Source organism: Tripterygium wilfordii, chromosome 21 (assembly GCF_013401445.1).
Source record: "Tripterygium wilfordii isolate XIE 37 chromosome 21, ASM1340144v1, whole genome shotgun sequence".
Lineage (NCBI taxonomy): Eukaryota > Viridiplantae > Streptophyta > Magnoliopsida > Celastrales > Celastraceae > Tripterygium > Tripterygium wilfordii.
In genome coordinates this window covers 2,048,085-2,070,686 of record NC_052252.1, presented here as the reverse complement: position 1 = coordinate 2,070,686, position 22,602 = coordinate 2,048,085, and the positions used below count along the sequence as shown (strand labels likewise).

The 22,602-nt window shown below is 36.6% G+C and overlaps 2 protein-coding genes across 4 annotated transcripts in view; both read left to right on the top strand.

Annotated features, from left to right (window-relative positions):
• Positions 1–1,401: 1,401 nt before the first annotated feature.
• Positions 1,402–4,150, top strand: LOC119988790. Its single transcript, XM_038833955.1, has 5 exons — positions 1,402–2,096; positions 2,188–2,245; positions 2,350–2,433; positions 2,535–2,670; positions 3,211–4,150. The coding sequence occupies exons 1-5, from the start codon at positions 1,463–1,465 to the stop codon at positions 3,505–3,507; spliced, it is 1,209 nt and encodes a 402-aa protein (XP_038689883.1). The 5' UTR covers positions 1,402–1,462; the 3' UTR covers positions 3,508–4,150.
• Positions 4,151–5,155: 1,005 nt separating this feature from the next.
• LOC119988481 (nuclear-pore anchor-like) overlaps positions 5,156–22,602 on the top strand; it is a 28,810-nt gene continuing 11,363 nt past the window's right edge. Inside the window, exons 1-32 of one of the 3 annotated variants that reach the window (XM_038833539.1) lie at positions 5,156–5,628; positions 6,059–6,205; positions 6,369–6,467; positions 7,294–7,422; positions 7,515–7,607; positions 7,813–7,878; positions 9,054–9,143; positions 9,246–9,323; positions 9,766–9,875; positions 11,798–11,903; positions 11,987–12,079; positions 13,124–13,172; positions 13,531–13,634; positions 13,709–13,777; positions 14,439–14,582; positions 14,676–14,780; positions 14,903–15,016; positions 15,193–15,271; positions 16,738–16,781; positions 16,868–16,941; positions 17,492–17,594; positions 17,719–17,853; positions 17,959–18,057; positions 18,131–18,172; positions 18,269–18,322; positions 19,428–19,607; positions 19,737–19,784; positions 20,368–20,421; positions 21,036–21,119; positions 21,194–21,268; positions 21,392–21,576; positions 21,680–21,782. In XM_038833539.1, the coding sequence (XP_038689467.1) occupies positions 5,323–5,628; positions 6,059–6,205; positions 6,369–6,467; positions 7,294–7,422; positions 7,515–7,607; positions 7,813–7,878; positions 9,054–9,143; positions 9,246–9,323; positions 9,766–9,875; positions 11,798–11,903; positions 11,987–12,079; positions 13,124–13,172; positions 13,531–13,634; positions 13,709–13,777; positions 14,439–14,582; positions 14,676–14,780; positions 14,903–15,016; positions 15,193–15,271; positions 16,738–16,781; positions 16,868–16,941; positions 17,492–17,594; positions 17,719–17,853; positions 17,959–18,057; positions 18,131–18,172; positions 18,269–18,322; positions 19,428–19,607; positions 19,737–19,784; positions 20,368–20,421; positions 21,036–21,119; positions 21,194–21,268; positions 21,392–21,576; positions 21,680–21,782 (3,261 nt within the window). In that variant the 5' untranslated portion in view covers positions 5,156–5,322. Of the gene's footprint in view, positions 5,629–6,058; positions 6,206–6,368; positions 6,468–7,293; positions 7,423–7,514; positions 7,608–7,812; positions 7,879–9,053; positions 9,144–9,245; positions 9,324–9,765; positions 9,876–11,797; positions 11,904–11,986; positions 12,080–13,123; positions 13,173–13,530; positions 13,635–13,708; positions 13,778–14,438; positions 14,583–14,675; positions 14,781–14,902; positions 15,017–15,192; positions 15,272–16,737; positions 16,782–16,867; positions 16,942–17,491; positions 17,595–17,718; positions 17,854–17,958; positions 18,058–18,130; positions 18,173–18,268; positions 18,323–19,427; positions 19,608–19,736; positions 19,785–20,367; positions 20,422–21,035; positions 21,120–21,193; positions 21,269–21,391; positions 21,577–21,679; positions 21,783–22,602 lie in introns of those variants that run through there. The other 2 variants (XM_038833536.1, XM_038833537.1) reach the window with 2 other exon arrangements.

Below are 22,602 nucleotides of genomic sequence, written 5' to 3'. Positions count from 1 at the left end.
AACAAAGTTATGCGGGCCAGTATGGAATATGGACTGACCCAAAACGAACAAAGTGTTACTAGTATGTAGGGACGGACTGTTATAGTATGTGATCCAATTGAAGACACAAAGACAGAATAAGTTAAAACCATGAAATTGTATTACAATTTGGGTCATTAAGTGTTAGCTTAAACTTTTGCAATTAAAGAATAAACAACACATAAATAAATATGGGAAGAATTAGTGAAAAAAAGTAGTGCTCTCACCCAGGCCACAACTATATAAATGGTATTTGTTTTGTTTTTATTCCAAGCCTAGGATGTTCAGATAGGGCCACAACATATGAACCTGGCGTGGTGACAGTTCCAAAGGGGGCTCTCCTTCAAGCTGTAAAATATACAAATCAAGAATGACATTAATGGGTCTCTAGACATGTATTTGTTTTTCTGAGGCCTAATTAAGTATTTCATAGTGCCAATGCAATAGTATAGTTGTTGCTGCATTCAGCATCACTGGCTGTTTCCTAGCTAGATTATGGTGATTACAAACACATAATGTCCATAGAAGTAACAGAACTATAAATATATCATCTATGCAGTCTAGTAATAATGGGATAGAGGGAGCTATATGGTTTTTTAATGTAACCGCTCGCCTTTCTGTATTAATAACACTTTGTCTTGTATGTCACTTCTTACTTTGGACGACGTGAGATTTAGAGTACTAAACCTCCTCGCTAGTCAATAACTCACCTAGCACTGCCAAACTTGACACTGCATAAATTTGTGGTCCTGCCCACACGAGGCGGGTGCTCACATTCAACACTGAATATTGGTTAGTTACACCTTACAACAAACAAGTATTGTAAAATTCAATCTCTAAAAGGGTTCATTGGATGAGCCAGTGAAAAAAAAATCTGCTATGTGTTCACCAGAGAGATGCCCTCCAGCTAGAAAGAGCATATATGGATCAATGATTGGTCTTTTTTCTTTGTTCTTCCATTGTTAGCTTACTTATCCACCACTCCAGCTGATCTATTTATGTGTGAAAGGCCATATTTTGATAAGTAAATGGGGGAAAAAGTGCGAGTTCCAAGCAAGCAGATTGAAGATTCTAGCACACCCAACAAATCCTCCCCCCATATGCACTCCCTTGATTCTTTCATTCTCTCTCAAATAATAATATTATCATTAATTAAGAAACTTTGATTAATTAATTAATTAATTAGAAACAATGACAAGTCATGTTAACAAAAAAGTGGTGCCCTTCACAGGAAGTTGTATGGCAGACCCCAACCTCCCCATGTTACAAACTTCCAGCAGTTCAATTCAGGACTTGGACCCCACTTTCTCCTTTTCTATATAAACCTCCATTTCCCATTCTCTCTTCCTCCATCCCTTGCCAAATATCAGTTTCTTCTGATAATCATCTGTTAATCTTTCATATATTGATCACCAAAGTACACTCCCCTTTTTGTCTGATAAAAATGTGCAGTTCTAAGGCTAAGGTGACCTTAGGTGTTGAAGTAATGCCTCCGGTGGCTAAAATCAATGGCCGGCCGGTGCTACAGCCGACTTGCAATCGGGTTCCTAGCCTAGAAAGGCTTAATTTCCTCAAGAAAGTACCATCAAACACACCTCCACCTCCACTTCCATTGTCACAACCAGAAGGCATTGCTAGGCCTAATAAGGTCTCAATGACACCCCCAATGTCTCCCAAGTCCAAGTCCCCACGGCCACCGGCTATTAAGCGAGGTAATGACACTAATGGGTCCTTGAATTCTAGTTCTGAGAAGGTTGTGATTCCCAGAATTAACGCCACAAAGATTACTCCAACTCCATGCTTGGAGAAGAAGAAGTCAAAGAGTTTTAAGGAGAGAAGTAGCATTAATGTTGAGGCTTCTTTGAGTTATTCTTCTTCTTTGATTGTTGAATCACCTGGAAGCATAGCTGCTGTGAGGAGAGAACAAATGGCACTTCAGCAACAGCAAAGGAAGATGAGGATTGCTCACTATGGGAGATCAAAATCTGCCCGGTTTGAATATGGCATTGGCACCGAAGAAACAAAGAGTACCGATGCTCAGGAAGAGAAAAGATGCAGCTTTATTACTCCAAATTCAGGTAATTAATCAACCCCATTTTTCTGAAATTTCTTTATTGATAATATGAATTTCAGACTGAATCTTTTCCTTTTTTTTTTTCATGTGTTTAGATCCAATCTATGTTGCTTACCATGATGAAGAATGGGGAGTTCCTGTCCATGATGATAAGTAAGAATCTCTCTCTGTCTCTCATAAGAACAAACACTCATAAAGACTCATTTTTAGTGACAGAGAAACTGATTTTAATCTGTCCAAATCCTTCACCATTACAGCTTATTGTTTGAGTTGCTGGTTCTAAGTGGTGCTCAAGTTGGTTCAGATTGGACTTCAATCCTGAAGAAAAGGCAGGATTTCAGGTGGGTTCTTGGTTTCCAGTACACCAAACATAATTAACACAATTATATTTCTTCCGTTACAAAAAAAGGATTGATCTTTACAAAGTTTCTTTTCTTTTCAGGGATGCATTTTCTGGGTTTGATGCAGAAACTGTTGCCAGCATCACTAATAAACAAATGGTGTCAATCTGTGCACAATATGGCATTGATATAAGCAGAGTTAGAGGTGTTGTTGACAATTCCACCAGAATTCTTGAGGTACCATTTAAGCATTTTATTAAAGCACAAAAAACCATAAATATTGTTTTTTTTTTGGTAAGGCCAACATGCATACCGTATAGTTGGGCCAGCTCGATCTAAACTCAGGCTGCCAAAGCTTCTTTGGTACTATAAATATTGCTTCTTCTTCCTCTGTTTCACTCCTTCTTTTCTTGATTAGTTTCTTCAAAAAGTGCTTGTAAAGTTGTTAAAGAAAACATTTACAAATGCTAAACGTCATTAAGAAAGACGCCAACAGATAACTAACACCATCTTTTTCCTAATATTTGGTGAAAAGTGAAAGATCCAGCCTAGCCTGTTCTGATTAATTTTGAGCTCATGGCCCCACACATTTGTTCTTAATTAACATATAGCAATAGAAAGCAAATTGAGATGGGTCCAGAATTGCTTGACATTGTCATTGTATGGTTAACATATCATTAACTTCTGTATTAACATATAGCAAATACTCCCTCATGCACTCACATGCAGTTGCTTTGTATGTTACTTAATAATCATACCAATTGTGACATTTTTCAGATCAAAAAGGAGTTTGGATCGTTTGAGAGATATATATGGGGGTTTGTGAACCACAAACCCATCTCTACTCAGTACAAATTTGGCCACAAGATCCCAGTGAAGACATCAAAATCAGAGACCATAAGCAAGGACATGGTTAGGAGGGGATTTCGGTTCGTCGGTCCGACCGTGGTTCATTCATTCATGCAAGCCTCCGGTCTAACCAACGACCACTTGATCACTTGCCACAGGCACCTCCCTTGCACCCTCTTGGCCAACCCTCGCCGGCCGGTCGAGACCTCCATTGATCAACCCTAATTTGCAGTCACATTCATCACAGGAAAGGAGAAACAAAAATTTACCAAGAGTATATATAAGTTTAATTAAGGTCATTTGATTTTTTCTAACTTGCAAAACATGGTTTGTGGTCACCTTTGTGTATAAAATAATATTAGGGAATAGTAGTGCTAGAACCCTAAATAGTTAACATGGGTTTGTGACATGTAACTTGTGAGTGAATGAGTGAGTGAGATGCTGTGAGATTTTATTTTACTTTGTTTTGATGATATATTGGTGATAGTGAGTGATTGGAATAGGTCAATTAGAGAGAAGGAAAAGGAGGGTTGGGAGTGGAGGAGACAGAGAGCATGTGCAATGTGCATATGGGAGGCAATGGCATGTGTTTGGGTGTCAGTTTGCCTTTTTTTTTTTAAAATTCCATGTGAGACCATCACACAATTGCATTATTTGTAGGACCATGACCTCCATCTCTCTCTCTTTTGGGTTGGGTTTGAGTTGTAGTTTCTGACTTTTGAGAGGGAATATTATACCTCCTCTTTAGCTTTCTTTATATATGCAATGTATCCTTTGGATTTGGTTTGTGGGATTTCTTTGAGTGATGTATCATGTGCTTCTCTGTACTGTTTTGGTGACTGAATATATATATACTCTTTTTATCTTCTTTATAGTTGTCAACCAAGTGAGATAAGTACAAAGCATCCTCTCCATGTTACCCCTATCTTTGTGCCAATCCCACCAGCTTTTTTCCCCAATACACACATTCTGTGATTAAGACTCGTGTAACCGACCTTAAATTTTTGGGATAAAGGCTCGGATGATGATGATGATGACACATTCTGTGATTAAACAGACTCTCAAATTCGCATCTAACGATACATAATGTGGTGTTGACAAGAGTAATGTGATACACCTCCCAAATCGTTGGATGCAATTTCAATTTGGGTAACTACAGAGCTATGGATCCAAATAAAAGACCAAGAATGTTGGGACTAACACATTAATAATGATGGACAAAATCATTTATTTAAACAGAGAAAGGAATGAATTGAATTCAGGAAATAATTATAAGAATAAACTATGCAAAGCTATTGAAAGATTTTATTTGTTGATACTACCTTCCAACTCATAAAAAATTATTTAATTTAATAATAATGCAAATATTTCGGCAATATTTTGAAATAAATTTTATTTAGTAAATAGTTGGAACATAGAGCATTGTCAGATGTTTCTCTAGTATGTATGTGGATCTTGCTTGTGCTTGCGATCTCTTGAAGATAAATCATAAACCAGACCCAAATCGACGCTGAAGTATAAAAGAACACACAAAAAAACACGAAGGGTAGAAGGAGAAGATTAGATATTTTTGGGATTAAAGACACAATTGTGTGTAAACTTAATATAGATTTATAATATTTTAGACATCAAGGGTAAATTAGTCTTTTCATTATAATTTTGTGTGTAAACTTATCATGTTCAAAAAATGTTATAAAGATAATGTTTTTGTGATGTATAGATAAAATTTTCTTAAATAAAAATGATAACTTGTTCTTTTGGTAATCAACAGAAGAGGCCCAGGCCCAGGCCCAGGCTCATGAACTCTAAGACCCAAACTAAATGGGGTTGGGGGCCGTTAAATAGAAAGCAGAGTTCAACAACGGTTGAAAACTTGGGTAGGGCTTCCAGTTCTCGAAGGATCCCTTCAGATTCCGCTTCTTTTTTCTCTCTATATTTCACTCCACCGCGTCTCTTTCTCTCTATCTCTCGTTCAATCTGTAATCAATCAATTGGTCGATCGTTCTCGTTTTCGTCTCGCTCCAATTGGTGCGACCAGTGATGTCACTCTTCATCTCCGATGAGGAGCTCTCGAGGCTCTCCGGCGATGCCTTGTATGTGGCCGAGAAGGCGGAGGTGTATATCAGGGGCGTGCATGGGGAGTTGGAGACGGTGAGGGCACAGGCCGATGCCGCTGCCATTACTGCCGAGCAGACGTGCTCCCTGCTCGAGCAGAAGTATTTGTCCCTTTCCGCAGAATTCACGCAGCTCGAGTCCCAAAACACCCAGCTCCGGTCCTCCCTCGATGATAACCTCTCCGAGCTCGCCAACGTCAAATCCCAGAAGCACCAGCTTCACTTGCAATCTGTAATTACTTCAACAACTCACATCCCTATCTGGCTTCACGCATTGAATTTTAAAGGGTTCTTCCATTTTATTTTAAGATTGATGATCACAACAAGCTCCTCCCAACTTTGTTCAGTTTTTATGGTTTTACAGATGATGATATGAATGCATGTATATGAAATCTGGTCTGGAATTTAGTGTTATCAGGGGATGCTTTGTTTCGTTCTATTTTCTATATTGTTACTGACAATAATCTACGCATACTTCTCCTTTAAATGCATGCAGATTTTTTGACGGTGATTTTGTTTTCTATGAAAATCATTATCATATTATTATTGTTGTTCTTGTTTTCGTTGTTATTGCTTTTATCTGTAAATGCCTTTTCTTACTGTGCTTTGTTCTTGTTGTTAGGATTATGTGTTTATTAGTACGTTTTTATATTGTTTTTTAGATTGGGAAGGACGGGGAGATAGAGAGGTTAACAAGGGAAGTATCTGAACTACATAAATCCAAGAGGCAATTGATTGAGTTGGTTGAACAGAAGGATTTGGAAATTAGTGAGAAGAATGCTACCATCAAGAGCTATCTTGATAAGATTGTAAGTTGATTTGTTGTTTCACCATAACTGTATTAGATACACCTTGTGCTTTAAAACTGAACATTCCTGTTTCTTCACAAAAAAGGAAAAAAGAGAGAAACCTAAACATGTATGTTACAGATTTAATGATTTTTTTTAAAACTTTGCTGCTCTGGTCATGAAGGTTAATTTGACAGACAGTGCTGCACAAAAAGAGGCTCGTCTGAGCGAATTTGAGGCTCAGTTGGCACGGTCGCAGGCTACCTGTGCTCGTCTTTCACAAGTTAGTTTCCTGTGCTTAACTTCTGTGTTTTCCCCCCTTTATTTTACAGTGGGAGTTATTATTGTTATTATATTTACAGGAACAGTAAATGTTATTCTGTTTTCATGTTATATTTTTTTGTTATGATCATTAACATGTTCAACATGCACACATTACACAGCCTAGACAAAGTGAAACAACTGCAGGATATCTTGACAACCTTGGCATTGGAGGACACTTTTTTTTCCCTAGCCGTGTTTGCTAGTAGAAAGAAAATTAGTATTAAAATTTTTGGAAGGACTTCAATATGAAAATATGAATTGGAAACTGAAAACTTTAAATGTGTCAGCACAATTGACTGGTATGAGCTGGTGTCTTGTGTAAGCCATAAGAGGGTTCAAATTGTAGAGGTTTTTTCTGGAATATGGCTATATCTATGCCATTGCACTTTTGGCATTACACAATCTATGATGTAGTATCTTTTTATGCATTGAAAGAAGCATTTTTGATTGCTTTGTCATGGATCTTGTTAACATAATAGATTTTCTAGTTTGAAGAATCGGTTATTAGCCTGCAAAATGGAGACAACATGTCTGTATGTGGATATGCAATGATGCTCTTTTCATGAGCTCCCTATTACTTCCTGGGGATGATCATCTGCCAGTTTTATCATTTTGATGATATTCTGCAAAATGATTGGGGTCCTTCCAGTAGGCGCATAACCTGGTTGTTCCATAGGTTTTCTATGACTAATTGATTTTTTTTTAAAATTTACGTTTAAAATCCTGTGACTTGGGCTCTATTTGGAGTTGTACTGGGTATAATGTCTCAAATTTGGCTGTAATAGGAAAAAGAACTCGTTGAGAGGCATAATGTGTGGCTTAACGATGAACTTACTGCCAAAGTTGACAGTCTCATTGAGCTGCGAAGAGCACATTCTGAACTTGAGGCAGATATGTCTGCCAAACTTACGGATGTAAGTATTTTCACGTGTTTCTTTCTAGTTTTCTTAGTTGGTCATTTCTAATGGTTCTTCTATTTTTCTATGGTTTTTTGAAACTCATGCAGGCTGAGAGACGCTTCAATGAATGCTCTGGCTCTTTAAATTGGAACAAGGAAAGAGTTAGGGAGCTAGAGATGAAGTTATTGTCATTGCAGGAGGTTCGGTTTATTCTCCGTTTAATTTTTATCTTGCACTTTTTGGTGCTTAATGAATATCTTTTTCCATTAAAAAATAGTGGAGGCTTGGTTTATGCCACGTGGATTTTATAGTTGGCATTTCCATCTCATCTTTTGTTTCAATGACTGGTGGTATTTGTTTTTTTTTAAAAATTTTCTGATCGTTTTTCTTTGGCCTCTTATGAAGGAATTATGCTCAACTAAGGATGCTGCCACGGCCAATGAAGAGCGTTCAACTGCTGAACTCACAACTGTGAGTTTGTTGAAAGTTTTTTATACATCAATTTAGAGTTTGTTGAAAATTCTTTGCATTTAGACTTAATTTCTCAGCTGCTGGATAAATTAACAAATTGTGGCGCTACACTTTCTTTCTGGTTTGCAGCTAGACAAATTGTGGTTTCATTTAGAAATTTTGCCGTATTTTGCTTTATGCTGAAAGTTACCTGCATTCCAATTGCTCTCCCCTTTCTCTCTCCACAAAATAAAAACTTAGGTTGTTTACTATAATGTTTGCCATAAAAGTTGACGAGAAGTGTTAGTTATGCATATTTAACTTGAATTGGGGCTGATTTGGGGGTTAAGGTTTCTGGTTTTGCTCAATCCTGGTTAAAATTTACATCAGTAGATTAAAAGCTACATCACCCACCCACTCAACAACTTGGTTTCACATTGAGTTTTGAGTGACAACCTTTCAAATTTCGCTATTGAGATCATTCACATGGATCGGCTTTCAAAACTTACTTGCTTATCTCTAAGTTTTTAGATATATGAAAAACATCAGTTGGTGGAAAAAGAAATGGCTAAATATGCCCCTGTATTTTTTTTGCCTGCAAAGGCATTGCAGGGTACTTTAAGAGGATGTATTTCTCATGTTGCTTAGGATTTAACTAGTTTCTCTGTTCAGATTGTGGGGAAGGCGTGAAGCAACTCTCAAGTAGCATTTCGGCTGGGACTTCTAGAATCTTGACTATTAACAATCAATTTAGGGTCCACATTTTTATCAGTTAGTTTTGTGTGGTTAATTGCCAATCCAATGAAAGATTAGTTTGAGATGTTCTCCGTTTGTTATGTTGGGTTTATTTTTTTACCAAATATAATTTTTTATTTGCTGTCTTCCTTGGATGGAAGGTTTTGATTCTTTTGAATAATGGAAGATTCTTATGTTTTCTTCAAATTTGGCGCTTTTGGTTGAAATTTATCAGTTTTAGCTTTCAGAGAACATTAACCTTGTTGTTGGTATCTACGTAATTTTTAGTTTTTTTTTTTTAGTTTTTTTTTGTTTCTTCCACTGGATGCTCATGTATTATTTAGCTTATAACTTTCAAAGGCGTTTCTCACGCTTTGCGCTGTTTGTGGTAATGCAAAAATGATGAAAAAGTTGACCTGCATTATTGGTTGCCTAAATATGAATCTTTCTCAACTGTGTAGGCAAACAAGCTTGTTGACTTGTATAAAGAAAGTTCAGAAGAGTGGTCTCAAAAGGCAGGCGAGCTTGAGGGTGTGATCAAAGCTCTGGAAGTAAGTTATCCTGCAACATCTCATGTATTTGAAACTGGCAGACTTTTAAATTGTACCATATATTCTCTTCTTCTGTTTCTAATATTGGCCATGCATAAATAGACTCATCTCAATCAAGTTGAAAACGATTACAAAGAGAAGCTCGAAAAGGAATCCTCTTCAAGAAAACAATTTGAGAAGGTATGTCGCTTTCTGTTTCTCTAATTTTTCGTTGATTAGTGGACATTCCTTACTCTACTTGTCTGGCAGTAAATTGTTTTATAGATCTCCCTCAAATATAATATTTATATATATATATTTTAAAAATTGGTATGGTTAGATCTTTGATGTTTTTAAAATTTGAAAACAACTCCTGTGCAAAGGATCCTGCATTGGAGGTAGAGTTGGAAAATCGCATGATGTGCCAAACCGTAATCCTGTGATGTGGGAGGCTTATTAGGAATCAATGACCTCTAGGTTGCATTGAAACAACCTTATCACTAGGCTGAGGTTTTTCCGTTACTTATGTTTTGGATGATATTATTTGATTGGTGGAAAATATCTTCCTTCACTTTAAGCATACTTGTCTCGTGCCTTCTGTGTTTTTAATCATTCTTTTTTTTTTTTCGCCGGATGGTTGCAGGATGCCGCAGATTTGAAAGTTAAACTTGAAAGGTGTGAAGCAGAAATTGAAAGCAGTAGGAAAGCCAATGAGCTGAATCTTCTTCCACTCCACAGTTTCAATGCGCACAAGTATGTTTCTAGTTTTATTCTTCTTATTATTATATTCTTTGTTAAAGCCCAAATTGGGCGGGGGAGGGGAGTCAAACCTCTGTCGCTGAATCTTATTATTATTATTTTTTTGTATTCAATTGTGTTGAAATTGTATTGTTCCTGTCCATACTTAAAATGGAATCTCATCTATGATGAAAGCTAATGTATATACTCGAATATCAATCTTCTGTGAAGGTGCATTCGTCTATATGCTTCAAGCGTAATTATTTAATGTTGTTTGTGTATGATTGAAAAGGTGCAGCATGTGAGTGTGTGTGTAAAATTGAGCTACTATTTTTCAGATGTCCTAGTATTACTGTGAACTGTAATTCTGGTGTACCTCCATGCTTTGTATATTGCCATTTCACTGGTTACTGTTAAACTAAAAAATTTCACTTAAAATGGGATCTCCACCCATGAAAGTCCATCCCGTTTCTTTTCTTTCCGAAAAACCTACAGGAATCAAAGGAATCATGTCTAAGATGTCTTTTCCCATCTTTCTTTTTGCTATTGTGTTCCGAAGCTTGAAGTTCCAACTTAAGACTCTCAGCTGTCGCTAGTGAGTTTCTCATGATTTCGGCTATCATGCGGTTTTTTTTCCCTTCTTCATAAGCAGTAAAAATAATTAATGATCATTGCCTATCGACTCCGGTTTGAGCTAGTGTTTTTGATGGATGTTCCTTTGCATCTTTTTTGGCGAACCATATCGATCCCTGCTACTTTCTTTAGAATGTAATTAAATAAAATGTTAATGTATTTCTGACGTAGTGTACCCAACTTGGTTAGGGAGGTTGTCTTTTTGTTGAACAAGGTAACGTTAATTTTCGTATTAAGAATGGGACTGAGGTGATGCCACCATGAATATAGGGCACTACCTAAGGAATGAAATTAAAGAGAAGTCATCCCTATGGGGACATATTCCTATGTAGGTTTTGCCTCAGTTAATATGTCTTATTGGTTCTTGTCAGGAAGATGCTTTTTGCGTGTTCCATGGCTTTTTTTTTGAATTGGTGAAGTTTTATTTGTTAGTGTTAAGTCACTCAGAAGGTATAATGCAGAATGGGAAGCTTGAATATTTCCACAAGTTCAAGGCATCAGTATCAATGTAGATTGAAGATCTACAATCCAAAGTGTTGATTACATTCAAAATCAGTGTCTCATATGCAGTTTTACAATCACAATACTCAGTGGCGGAGTTGGGATGCATTGTCACTGGGGTCACACTTTCTATAATGATAAACAATTACATACCAAAATAACTTACTAAGCGGACAAAATAATATTAGTTAAAGTAACCCAAATAGTCATAGTCATAAAAACAAACATATTACAATTTGACAAATAACAAAGAAATTACATTTCAAGAAGACTCGATGAGATAGAGATAGTCTGATAGAGTTACTAGGTTATACTTCTCTTCAAAAAAAAAATCAAAACGACACAGTATTACATATATTAATTTAATTGAGTGGGGTCACTTGACCCCATCTACCCTTCTATCTCTGCCCCTGACAATACTGATAACGTGAAGTTTGTGACCATCAATCCTTTGAGAGACAAATTGAGTTCCTTTTCCTTAAAGGCTCTTCTAATAAGCAATGGATTGACAACAATTATGTTCCTTGATAAGTTGAATGTAAACCTTGGTATTTATGACACTAACATGTTGAAAGTAGTTGCGTAACATGGGTTAATATTTTTATTAAGTTTTGCTTTAGCTGTATAGGTGTTAGTTTACCATTTTAGCAAGGTCAAGTTGCTTTCATACTTATTTTTGACCTGTGTGATAGTATTTTTTATGATATATTTGGGAATCAGAATGCCCAATTTTCAAGCTAGTAGATGGTGCTGGACTGAGTTTGTGATTTAATTACTGACATCAATTCATTGTTTCATTACAGATGCATGGATTCATATGATGCTAATGAGATCATTGAGGTCCCCAAGATTCCATTTGGTGTTTCAGGGACTGCATTAGCTGCTTCACTACTGCGTGATGGTTGGAGTGTGAGTGATTATAAACATATCTTTTTAGCTTGTTTCATATGCTCGTCAATTTGGTATTTATCGTGTTCATTTTTGGGCATCAGCTAGCTAAAATGTATGCAAAATACCAAGAGGCTATTGATGCTCTTCGTCACGAACAGTTGGGAAGAAAGGAATCTGAAGCGATACTGCAGCGAGTATGCTTTGCATTATGCTCTTTTTTCTCATACTTTTAATATTCTGGAATGGATATTGTTCATTCGATTTATGTGAATTCTACTTTTGATTCCGTTCACTTGTGTTTGGTTATTGATCGTTCTTATATGAGAATTACTTGTCATTACAATCCTGGGCATCATGATGCATGGGTGATGTTTTTCTGTTCTTTTTTGTATCTGTCTTTTATTTATTGTGAATGCGGAAGCTGATTCTTGTGTACATGTTTCGCTGCCTTGTAATACATTACCGTCAACCACATACTAGTGCATTGTGATTGGACTAGTAAAGTTTGGAGAGTTATTTTACGATATATTTTTTTGTCAGTAATTTGGCCCCGTCGTTTTTGCAAGAACCATTGATGGTTTTATTCTTTCCAAATGTACATGTGACCTCTGAAATGCCTGTGATGGAGTGAGCACCGACCAAAAACTTCTAAAATTGGATGTGGCTGAAGTCTGCTTGGTTTAGGTAGCTGGTAGACATAGGGCAAATAAGTTGCTCCATGAAAGACAAGATTCAGGAGGATGGATTGTGGGGGGCATTTTGAGGTTGCAAATGTGTGTCATATTGTATGTTTCGACCTTTAGGTGTTTAAGGATTAAATTATAAAAGTGGATGATCTGGGTTGAGAGAACCAATAGGATATTCGATGATAGTCGTAGAACGTTTCTTAAACAATTCTTCAACCAACCTGAAATTCTGGTGCTGAGATCTTTACCTCTTAGAAGAATATCTTCAAGGCTTTTAGTTCTGGCTCTTCTTTCTGCAGTCTGCACCATCTTTTTGTCATGGTAAATCTATTTTCCATTCAAAAAAGTTTTAAAAGTTGATGCTTAGGCTTGTAGGCCAGCCAGTTCTTGGATTTGACAAGGTTGGAGAAGATACATTTATCATAACTATGAAAGACTCAAATGCTTATTGACACAGAATTCTATATCAATTTTTTTGGAAGTGATGTATGTTGCTTGATGTGTTTTTCGTTTGATCACGAAGGCTTAGCAAGGTTCACGATGTTTTTTCAGGTGCTGTATGAATTAGAGGAAAAAGCAGGCGTCATTTTGGATGAAAGAGGTAATTATATCAGACTGCAGTAACTGCACAGTATGGAAAATTTTCCATATGATGTTTGCTATTATCTTGGTCCTTTGATTTATTTTGTGGGGGATTGTTTTCCTACTGAAAGATAGCATTTTTATGGACATAATCATGTACACTTTGACATGTTTGTGCTGAATTTTATTTTCTGTCGTTAGTCGTCTTCTGTTTATTGATTTATTTTGTATGGTTGGCTGGCTCATGAAATAATATAAATTGTTTCCTTAATCCAGTTTTTGTGGAAGTTAATACTTGATGTTTTAGTGGGTTGAACAGCGGTTATGTCTTTTTTACGTGGTCCTACTATATGGTACTAATAGAATTGTGTGTACAGAGGAACATGATAGAATGGTTGAGGCATACTCTACAATCAACCAAAAGTTGCAACACTCTATTTCTGAGCAGGCAAATCTGGAAAAGACCATTCAAGAACTCAAGGTTTATTGCTTGTTTTACCTGTCTTTGTACCTTCTTACTATGGTTTTGATGCTCATGGTCAATTTCATTTGCAGGCTGATTTGAGGAAGCGTGAGCGTGACTACAATATATCTCAGAAGGAGATTGTTGACCTCCAGAAGCAGGTAACAAAAATGGTTTACTTTCCTCATAATTAGTCAGGTATACATATGGCTTCTTATCATTATATCTTGGTTTTTGAATTTTATGCTCCTTTTTTATCTTCTTTGTGCATTTTGGAAGAGACTGTAACTTGATGTTATACAAACATGCTAACATGATAAAATCTTTGAAATAGGGAGGAACATAGTCAATTATCCTGCCCTACTCAAATTAAGATATATATTGCTCACTTGCTCACACACTGATGCGGCCGTGTGTATGTGTACCCTCTCTTATCTTTTAGCTAAGTTATTTTTTTGTTTACAAATCACAACTGTATTCTATTTATGATAAAAGCAAACTGTGGGTATTATTTGCTGGGCTTTCCCAAATTATCAGAAAGTCTATATATGTCACAGGTGTCCTATTCGTGTGTTTGGGATTTTTTTACGTAATTCACTGAAAGAGTTACCCTTAACAAGTGGTCAAAAGAAAGCCATCTTTCAATTGTAAAGGCATGATTCGTATTGTGGTTTCATTTACTGCTAATGCATAGTCATACCTCAAGAACTATTTTGTGATTGTGTAGAGGCAGAATTAGTCTGTGTTGTAGGTGGGGTTTATTTTTTGATTTTAGGGTCTCTGCCTTGCAATGTATTTCTCATAATTTTGTTGATGTTTAAGGTAACGGTTCTTCTCAAGGAATGTCGTGATATCCAGCTTCGGTTGGGATATACAGCACATGACCAAGTTGAGGATTATGCAATCATTTCTTCTGCTAATGTTAATGCAGAGTCTGACACCGAAAAGATCATCTCAGATCGCCTTGTAAGTTGTGTCCTTCGCTTGTTTCTTCCTGTTGAACATTTTACTGTGGCAGTATTTAATTACAATACTTTCTTTGTGTACGATGGTTGACAGTTGACTTTCAAGGATATAAATGGATTGGTTGAGCAGAATGTCCAGCTCAGGAGCCTTGTTCGAAATCTTTCAGATCAGATTCAAAATAGAGAATCAGAGTTAAAGGTACCTTCGACATGCTTCATATTTATGGACTCCTGTTGAGCGGATCACCATGAATGTGGTGATGAGAGTGAAGTAACGAAAGTGATCTTTTTGACAAGCAACCATGCACCTATGTATTGCAGGAGGAGTTTGAAATGGTGCTCAAGAAACATGCTGATGATGCTACTTCCAAAGTTGCTGCAGTCCTAGAAAGAGCTGAAGAACAGGGTCGTATGATTGAATCCCTTCATACTTCTGTAAGCCCTTTATGGCCTATATAAATATTATCCGCCATTTACATTTTTCTGTCCTCTTTTCCTAGAATGAGTTCTCAACTATGATTGTTACTGTTGTGGCGTGCATTATTTGATATCAGGATACTGATTTTAAGGTTTTGTTTTGACCTTTCAATATTTTCTTAAAAAATTTGTAGGTTGCAATGTACAAGAGGTTATATGAAGAGGAGCACAAACTTCATTCATCTTATTCCCGTTCAATTGATGGACCTCCAGGTTTGAATCTTCCCACCTTTACTTTAACATTTGTTCATATCTGCCCTTGAAAAGTACTGCGGGGATACTTTAACATATTCTATTTGAGTTCCATCATATCATGTATTAAACAACTTGGTATTGAATCTCTGACGACGTCATTAATATCCAATTCGAGATCTCTCTCCTGGCCAAGGGTCTCCTATGTCATAATGATGTGGAATTCAGGAGAGCTATTAGACACTCCCATGCTGGATTGTTCTGGGATTGTTTAAATTTTACGTGTAGAAAGGGGCATTTTGGTCCATCTAATTTTCATAGTTTTGTATATCCATTTTATGTAGTTGGATGTGTTTCCGTTTCAAGGTTATTGGAGGGGTTTTCCCAACTCTCAATAACCTTCAAAAAAAATCGTGAACTAGGAGTTATTCCGAACCATCCCCTCCAAAATCAGCCTAAACCTCTTGACTCTTTATACCCTTGGTGAAAAAGAACTTTTGTTGCAAGGTACCAATCGGGTGCCACCCTGAATTACAAGAGAGAACAAAAACAAAATTAAGAACCATTGAGAAGACACTGGAACATTGCATAGCTACTATCATGATGTTTAGGATGGCAAATTGTTGGTGTTATTAGCCACTGTATTATTCGATATGGGGTATGGAGCTGGATGAGGATGCTGGGGATTTGGTTATTTTAGTGGGAAGTACTGTGATATCCTATCCTACATGCATGTTTTGGCTCTATAATGCACCCAAAGGAATTGGACTTTTTTGATATGACCAAAGGAATTGATCTTAATCTTGTACTTTGCCTTCATGGGACATTACCATGACGCAACGCAGACCAAAGTGATCAATACCTAGCAATCACTGCGCTGAGCATCTACACCATCTCTCTCTCTCTCTCTCTCTTTTTCTTTCTTTTCTGATGGCAAAGGAGGTTGGTTTCTTGGGTTAGAAAAAGAAATCATTACATGAAATATTTGATTTCAATGGGGAGGTGTCATGCTTTGAACTCTGCAACGATGCTAGTTGAAGAGCTCATATCATGTGAAACACTTGGATAGCTGGTGTCCACAGTCCACACCGCCACATATATTTTAAGCAGGGAAAGTAATGGCAACTCATCACCGTTTTTTGAAGTGTTTATTGCTTTCCATTAGAAAACTCTTGTAGTTGGAGTTACTACTTGTTTGTTGAAGGATATCACATGTTACCATCATGGCGTGGATACTACAAAATAGGATAAAGGGCTTGTGTCTGTGGAATGTACTTCCTGCGTAGCTGACATGTGCTTGGACATAATTGTTTTTCTATGTAGTGAGTGTCTTCTTCCAATTTAGGAGATGTAATAGTTATGCAGTAACAAATATCTGATATTGGTCATTGTTATATTGTCATCTTTTAGTTTTTCTTCACTTCTTTGTGCTTTTCTGTTGCATTCCTGCCTTGACTTGTGGTATCATCTTAATTTTTCTTCTGCAGAGGATCGAAGGAATGACATGTTACTTGTTCTTGAAGGTTCCCAAGTAAGGCTGTTTGACTCTTAACTGGTCCATGTTATGTGATATTATACTTGAGATTTCCTGATATATTTTGTAAGTATGTTCCATAGGAAGCTATGAAGAGCGCCCAAGAAAAGGCTTCTGAGCATGTGAGATCTCTTGAAGAGGATTTGACAAGATCTAGGTAATATTGCTGCTACAGCTCTATGAATATTTTTCCTTTAGCTCATTCAGGTTTGCAATGCTCAAAAGGGAGCATATTACAATACTATGCCCATTTGTGCTGAAAAAGGACCTCTTTTATCTCCCCTTATTGATATGCTGTAATGCTACCTTTACTATGTCAGTGATGTGGCTGACCTGGAAAGAACGAATAACAGAATTTTCAATAACAAGGAATCCTCCCTAGACTTTTTCATTGATAATTGGTTTGAGTGCCTTAAGTTTTGGAGTCTGTCTCTCCTTGGAAATGTTTATGATCTTATTAACTGCTTGTCCTTGTTGTAGTTGTGGGTTGAATCCCTTTGGTGCTTGAATAACTTTTTTCTATTGAAAAAAAGAAAGTAACGTTGCATTTACTGAAACTTTGGTATTTGTACTTCGACGTAACACACTTGTGTATTTTCTGTGTGGGAAGCATCATCATCATTGAATCTTCTATTTTCTTTGGGTTTTTGCTCACTACATTCTGGATATAGTTGATATCTGAACATACTTATTTATTTTATGGTCAGGAGTGAGGCTATATCTTTAAGATCAGAACGTGACAAGTTGGCTTTGGAAGCAACTTTCGCAAGGGAGAGACTTGATAGTTTTATGAAAGAGTTTGAGCATCAGGTGAGTAAATTATAAAATTCGTTGTCCCTTTTGGTCCTCCATTTTTATCCTATATATACACTTGTTTACGAAGTAATGGGTCAATTTATAATTTTTGTTGGTATTGCTTATTTGATATGGCCAGAGAAATGAAATGAATGCTGTTTTATCGAGGAACGTTGAGTTTTCACAGTTAATAGTTGACTACCAACGAAAAGTCCGTGAAAATTCAGAATCTTCTCACGCTTCAGAGGAGCTTTCTCGTAAACTAACGATGGAGGTGAGATATATATCTTTTGTTACAACAGGTTACTTTTCTTTGTTGCAACATCTTATGAAGGTGCAGTTTGGTTATACTTACTATATATGTCCTGTTCATGAACAGCTATCTCTTTCAAAGCAAGAGAAGGAAATGCTATCAAATGCTGAAAAAAGAGCATGTGCTGAAGTTCATAGCTTGTTAGAGAGAGTTCATCGTCTGCAGGTCAGCATGGGGTTTGGAATTTTGTAGTTTTCTATTCTGCACATTGTGCATATTCTAATTGTATCACATGCAGGCAAGTTTGGACACCATTCAAAGTACCGAGGAAGTTCGCGAGGTAGGTTCTCTTTATTTTTCATGTGAGTCAAATAATTGTTTGACCTTTGGAGTTCTTTTAAGTGATGCCAACCGATTTCTGCATTTGGAATTGTAGGAAGCAAGAGCTTCAGAGAGGAGAAAACAAGAGGAGCATATCAAACAAGTGGAGGTGTGTTCATTTGATCTATTGTTTTTCGTTATGTACCATTTTTCTTAACATTTTTCTGCCGTGTCTTGTTTCTGTAATCAAGATGCTGTTCATGTTAATCCCTGTGCTTCATGGTTGATGTTTTAGCACATTCTTTTATCGTGACTACACTTTCTTACAGGCAAAAATGAGTCCGTCCATTCTTATTTTCCCCACCATAATTTTCCTACCAGTGTTATGTTATTCTGAGTGTTTTTTGTGTGCATTGGTTTAAGATGTGATGGTTATAGTTTATATGTTTAACGTATGTTTTTGGCATGGTGGTTCTTGCAGAATTGATGAAAATACCATCTTTGTAGTAGCGCTTATGTCCTTTGAATAACTTGTGGTTTTTGCAGTGCACTGCCTTGGTGCAATGCAATACTAATTTTCTCCCGAGAGAATTTTTTTTTTTTGCTTGATTTGACTAATTGAAGTTTCTTACTGAAGAAACTCTCTAAATTAAAGATAATCAATTCTATATGTGGCCGAACCACGGGGCCTTGGAGGATTGTATTGGGTGCTGGTGGTGTAATCTTAGTATCTAGGAAAATGCTAGTTTGTTGAACGCCAATGTCTCTTGTGATGAAAGCTTTGATGATTGTGAGGATGAAGAAGGGGCCGATGGCTTGGAACAAGATTGAAAATATTAAATGGAACATTGATGTGCTGTTGCAGGAGTCTCTGGCTAATTCTTCTGAGGAAGCTAATCTGCTCAAGTGAAAGAAGGGGACTAAAGAAATCAGGACCAAAGGATTGTTTCATTGTTTCTTTGTCACCGTTTTAAGTAGGAAATCAAATGGAATTTGTTTCTTGGTCTTAATTTTTGCTGATTCACAAGAAACAAAATGCTTTGTTGCAAATTGTTTATTAGGAAAAAATATAGATACGCTTAACACAAATACTGATCTTTTTCCCCATTTATGCCTGTCAAATTTGTTTTTCTGTTTCTTTGTTATTTATTTATTTGTAGCAATATGGCCCCCTCTTTTCTTTTCTGTACCTCAAATTTAAACTGTGCCGGCTTAATTTTCCCTACATATGGGTAATGAATTAAGTGCTTACTGCCATGAATGGTGTTTTACAGAGGGAATGGGCTGAGGTAAAAAAAGAGCTGCAACAAGAGCGTGATAATGTTCGGGCCTTAACATTAGACCGTGAGCAGACTCTTAAGAATGCCATGAGACAGGTTGAAGAAATAGGAAAAGAATTGGCTGATGCTTTGCGTGCTGTTTCAGCAGCTGAATCCAGGGCTTCAGTTGCTGAGGTCTACTTTTATTTGTAACTTAATAGCATTCTTTTAGTGCCCTCTTTTTAATTTTTGTCTCGCTCCTCAAACTCAAGGTACTCTTCTTTTTTTGAGGAGAATTCATTAGATTGGATTGTTGTTTGCCAGGCCAAACTTTCTGAATTGGAGCCAAGGATAAAATCTTCAGATGTTAAGGTACAAGCTTTCCTTCTCTATTATGAAGGGTAAATTTGTTATTAAAACTTTTCTTATTTAATCTCTTCTGATAGTTGTTAGAGTGAGATTGTCTGTGTTGTGTATTTCTTGTTACGCTAACTCTATAGCAATGCCTCTAATTATGGTTCTGAAATTTTTACAAGAACGGAAAGCCTTAGTGGTTCCAGCCATGATCATTGTGATTTGATAAGTTGTAATGTTGCTATTGGGTTGGAGTTTTGCTGAGTGATTAGATAATATGTCATAGACTTTTGAGCACTGCCATCTTTATCATCATCATTATAATTAGTAGTGTTGTAAGATTTCTGTTGATAAATCTGCAACAACAAGCAGTTGACTCTGAACTCTGAAGATGAAGTAAGATTTGAGCAAGACTACTAGGAACTAGCCAATGCTTTTCTATTGTTAGTAAACATGAAAATGCTTGATATTAGGTGGACTTTCTTCAAATTAATGGTAAATTTTGGCCATTGATGCCCAACTTTTTCATGCATTTTCCATTATTACTATTGAACTATTTCTGTTGTTTTATGGTTCTTATTTTTTTAACTTGCTGATTTAGTTTGCTGAGACTGATGATGATGGTGGCAGAAGTTCCGTAGTTTTTACTAGTGAGGTCAGTGGTGTTCATTTCACATTTTGGTTCCCCTTGGATAGTTGCTTTGGGATTGACTTTCGTGCTGCTGTTATAGTGTTATCTACTTGTTAGATAGCAAATTAACTAATCTTAACATACGCAACCTAGAGGTCATGGGATTAAACCTTAGAAACAACCTAGAGGTTGATTGTCTGCATTAATGTGATGGAAAGGCTGCATATTTCTTGCCCTTCTCTAACCCTGCACCATTGTGAGAGTCGGGAGCTTTGCTAATGGGAGTTGTATGCCCAACTTTTCATGCTTTCATTTTAATGTGGTTTTCTGGAGTCGGAATTGGAGCCCCGCTGTCAGTATATGAAGTCATATGAACAAGAAATGAACGAATGTAAATATGCAAATGGATGTATGAAACATCTCATAAATGGATAGATAAGTAAATCAAAGTATATGAATGGGGATTTTGTTGAATGCTTTGCATTATTCTAATTTAGAGGACTTTTTTTCCCTATGAAAAGCAGCATTTTCTTGTTTATGCTATGTTCGTGGAAATTTGCAGCATCAATGTACAAGGAATTCTGTTAGATTTGGACTTGTGTTCGCTTCTGACTTGGTTTTCACTAAATATGCGCTAGGATTTTGAAGGATTGCGTATTGCAAAGGAGGAGATGGCAAAATTGAAAGAAGAAGCAGAGGCAAATAAGAATCACATGTTGCAGGTGCTTGCTTTTCGTTATGAGGTTCTTATATAATTGATATGAAGTAAACTAATACGTAATACATTGCTTTACAGTATAAGAGCATAGCACAAGTAAATGAAACTGCGTTAAAGCAGATGGAAGTTGCTCATGCGGATTTCAAGATTGAGGTATATTTCGTGATATTTGAGCTTCAATATTTCGTGATATTTGAGCTTCAATAGAGGTTCGACCACCCAAAAGATTATGTTTATATTAATGCCTTAAGTTTTTTTTCTTCAATGTTCTAATAGGCTGAAAAGTTGAAGGAATCACTAGAATCCGAATTACTCTCTCTTAGAATCAGGACAACAGAACTTGAGAATGAATTGAGTTTAAAATCTGGAGAAGTATCCTCTGCGGTAGCAGGAAAGGAAGAGGCCCTTTCTTCTGCTTTGGCAGAGATTAGAAGCTTGAAGGAAGAAAGCTCAGTTAAAATGTGAGACAATTGTAATTCTTGTGTAGTTTTTTTTTTTTAAAAAAATTTAAATGTGATTCCTATGTCACTCTTTTATTTCATATTGTTACATTGTCACGTGTAGATCTCACAAGATAGCTATGGAAGTTCAAATTTCTGCTTTGAAAGAAGATTTGGAGAAGGAGCATGAGCGGCGTCGTGCTGCTCAAACGAATTATGAGAGACAGGTCATTTTGAAATTTATATGCTAATGACGCAGTAAATGTGATTGCCATTGACATCATCTTTATCATGTTCACTATGAATTCTGGTTGGAATTTAATATAAATCTCAGGGTCTCTTTATTTGGACTAGTGTCATGCAGGCATGCATGGGTGCATACTCACTGTTTATTCATCATGTGTCAGAAGTTAGTAAGATTTGCATTACATATAAAAATTGCCTCTCATTCTGGGCTCGAATTGTGTTGGTATCAATGGTATGTCAGCTAGTATGAGTGCATTGGAAATTGTGTTATGATTCTGCCTCCTTTAGATTAGTTTGTTCTTGAGTTAGTGACTCCACTTATGAGTGCAACTCTTGATGGAATTGGTGTTTCGCTCTCATTGATTGGTAATTGTATGGTCCTATTAGGATTTGTGTAAACTATTATATTGGAGACTTTTTTTGATAAAGATGGACAGCTGAAGAACTTTCGTTTGGTCTCTTTTGTTTCAATAGTCCCTCTATTGTTACCCCTCTATGCAAGTTAGATTTGAATGTATTGGGGATTTGGGTCGAGTGACTTTCAGTGTTCCTCGTCGTTTGTACTTCTTTTTCATAGTGCATTTGTATCCTTCGGTAGACTTTGGCTTATTTACAGCTGAATGACATGGATCCTGTATTAATTGTGTGGTTGATTATTGTCTGTACTTCCTATCTCGTTCGTCGATCTGAGATATTCTACTGCACAACACTTCTGTTATTAGTTTTGTATAAGATTGTCATACTGGCATTTGCTCTGTGCATGGTAGAAAAAGTTCGAATGTTCTCTTGATAATGTTTCTC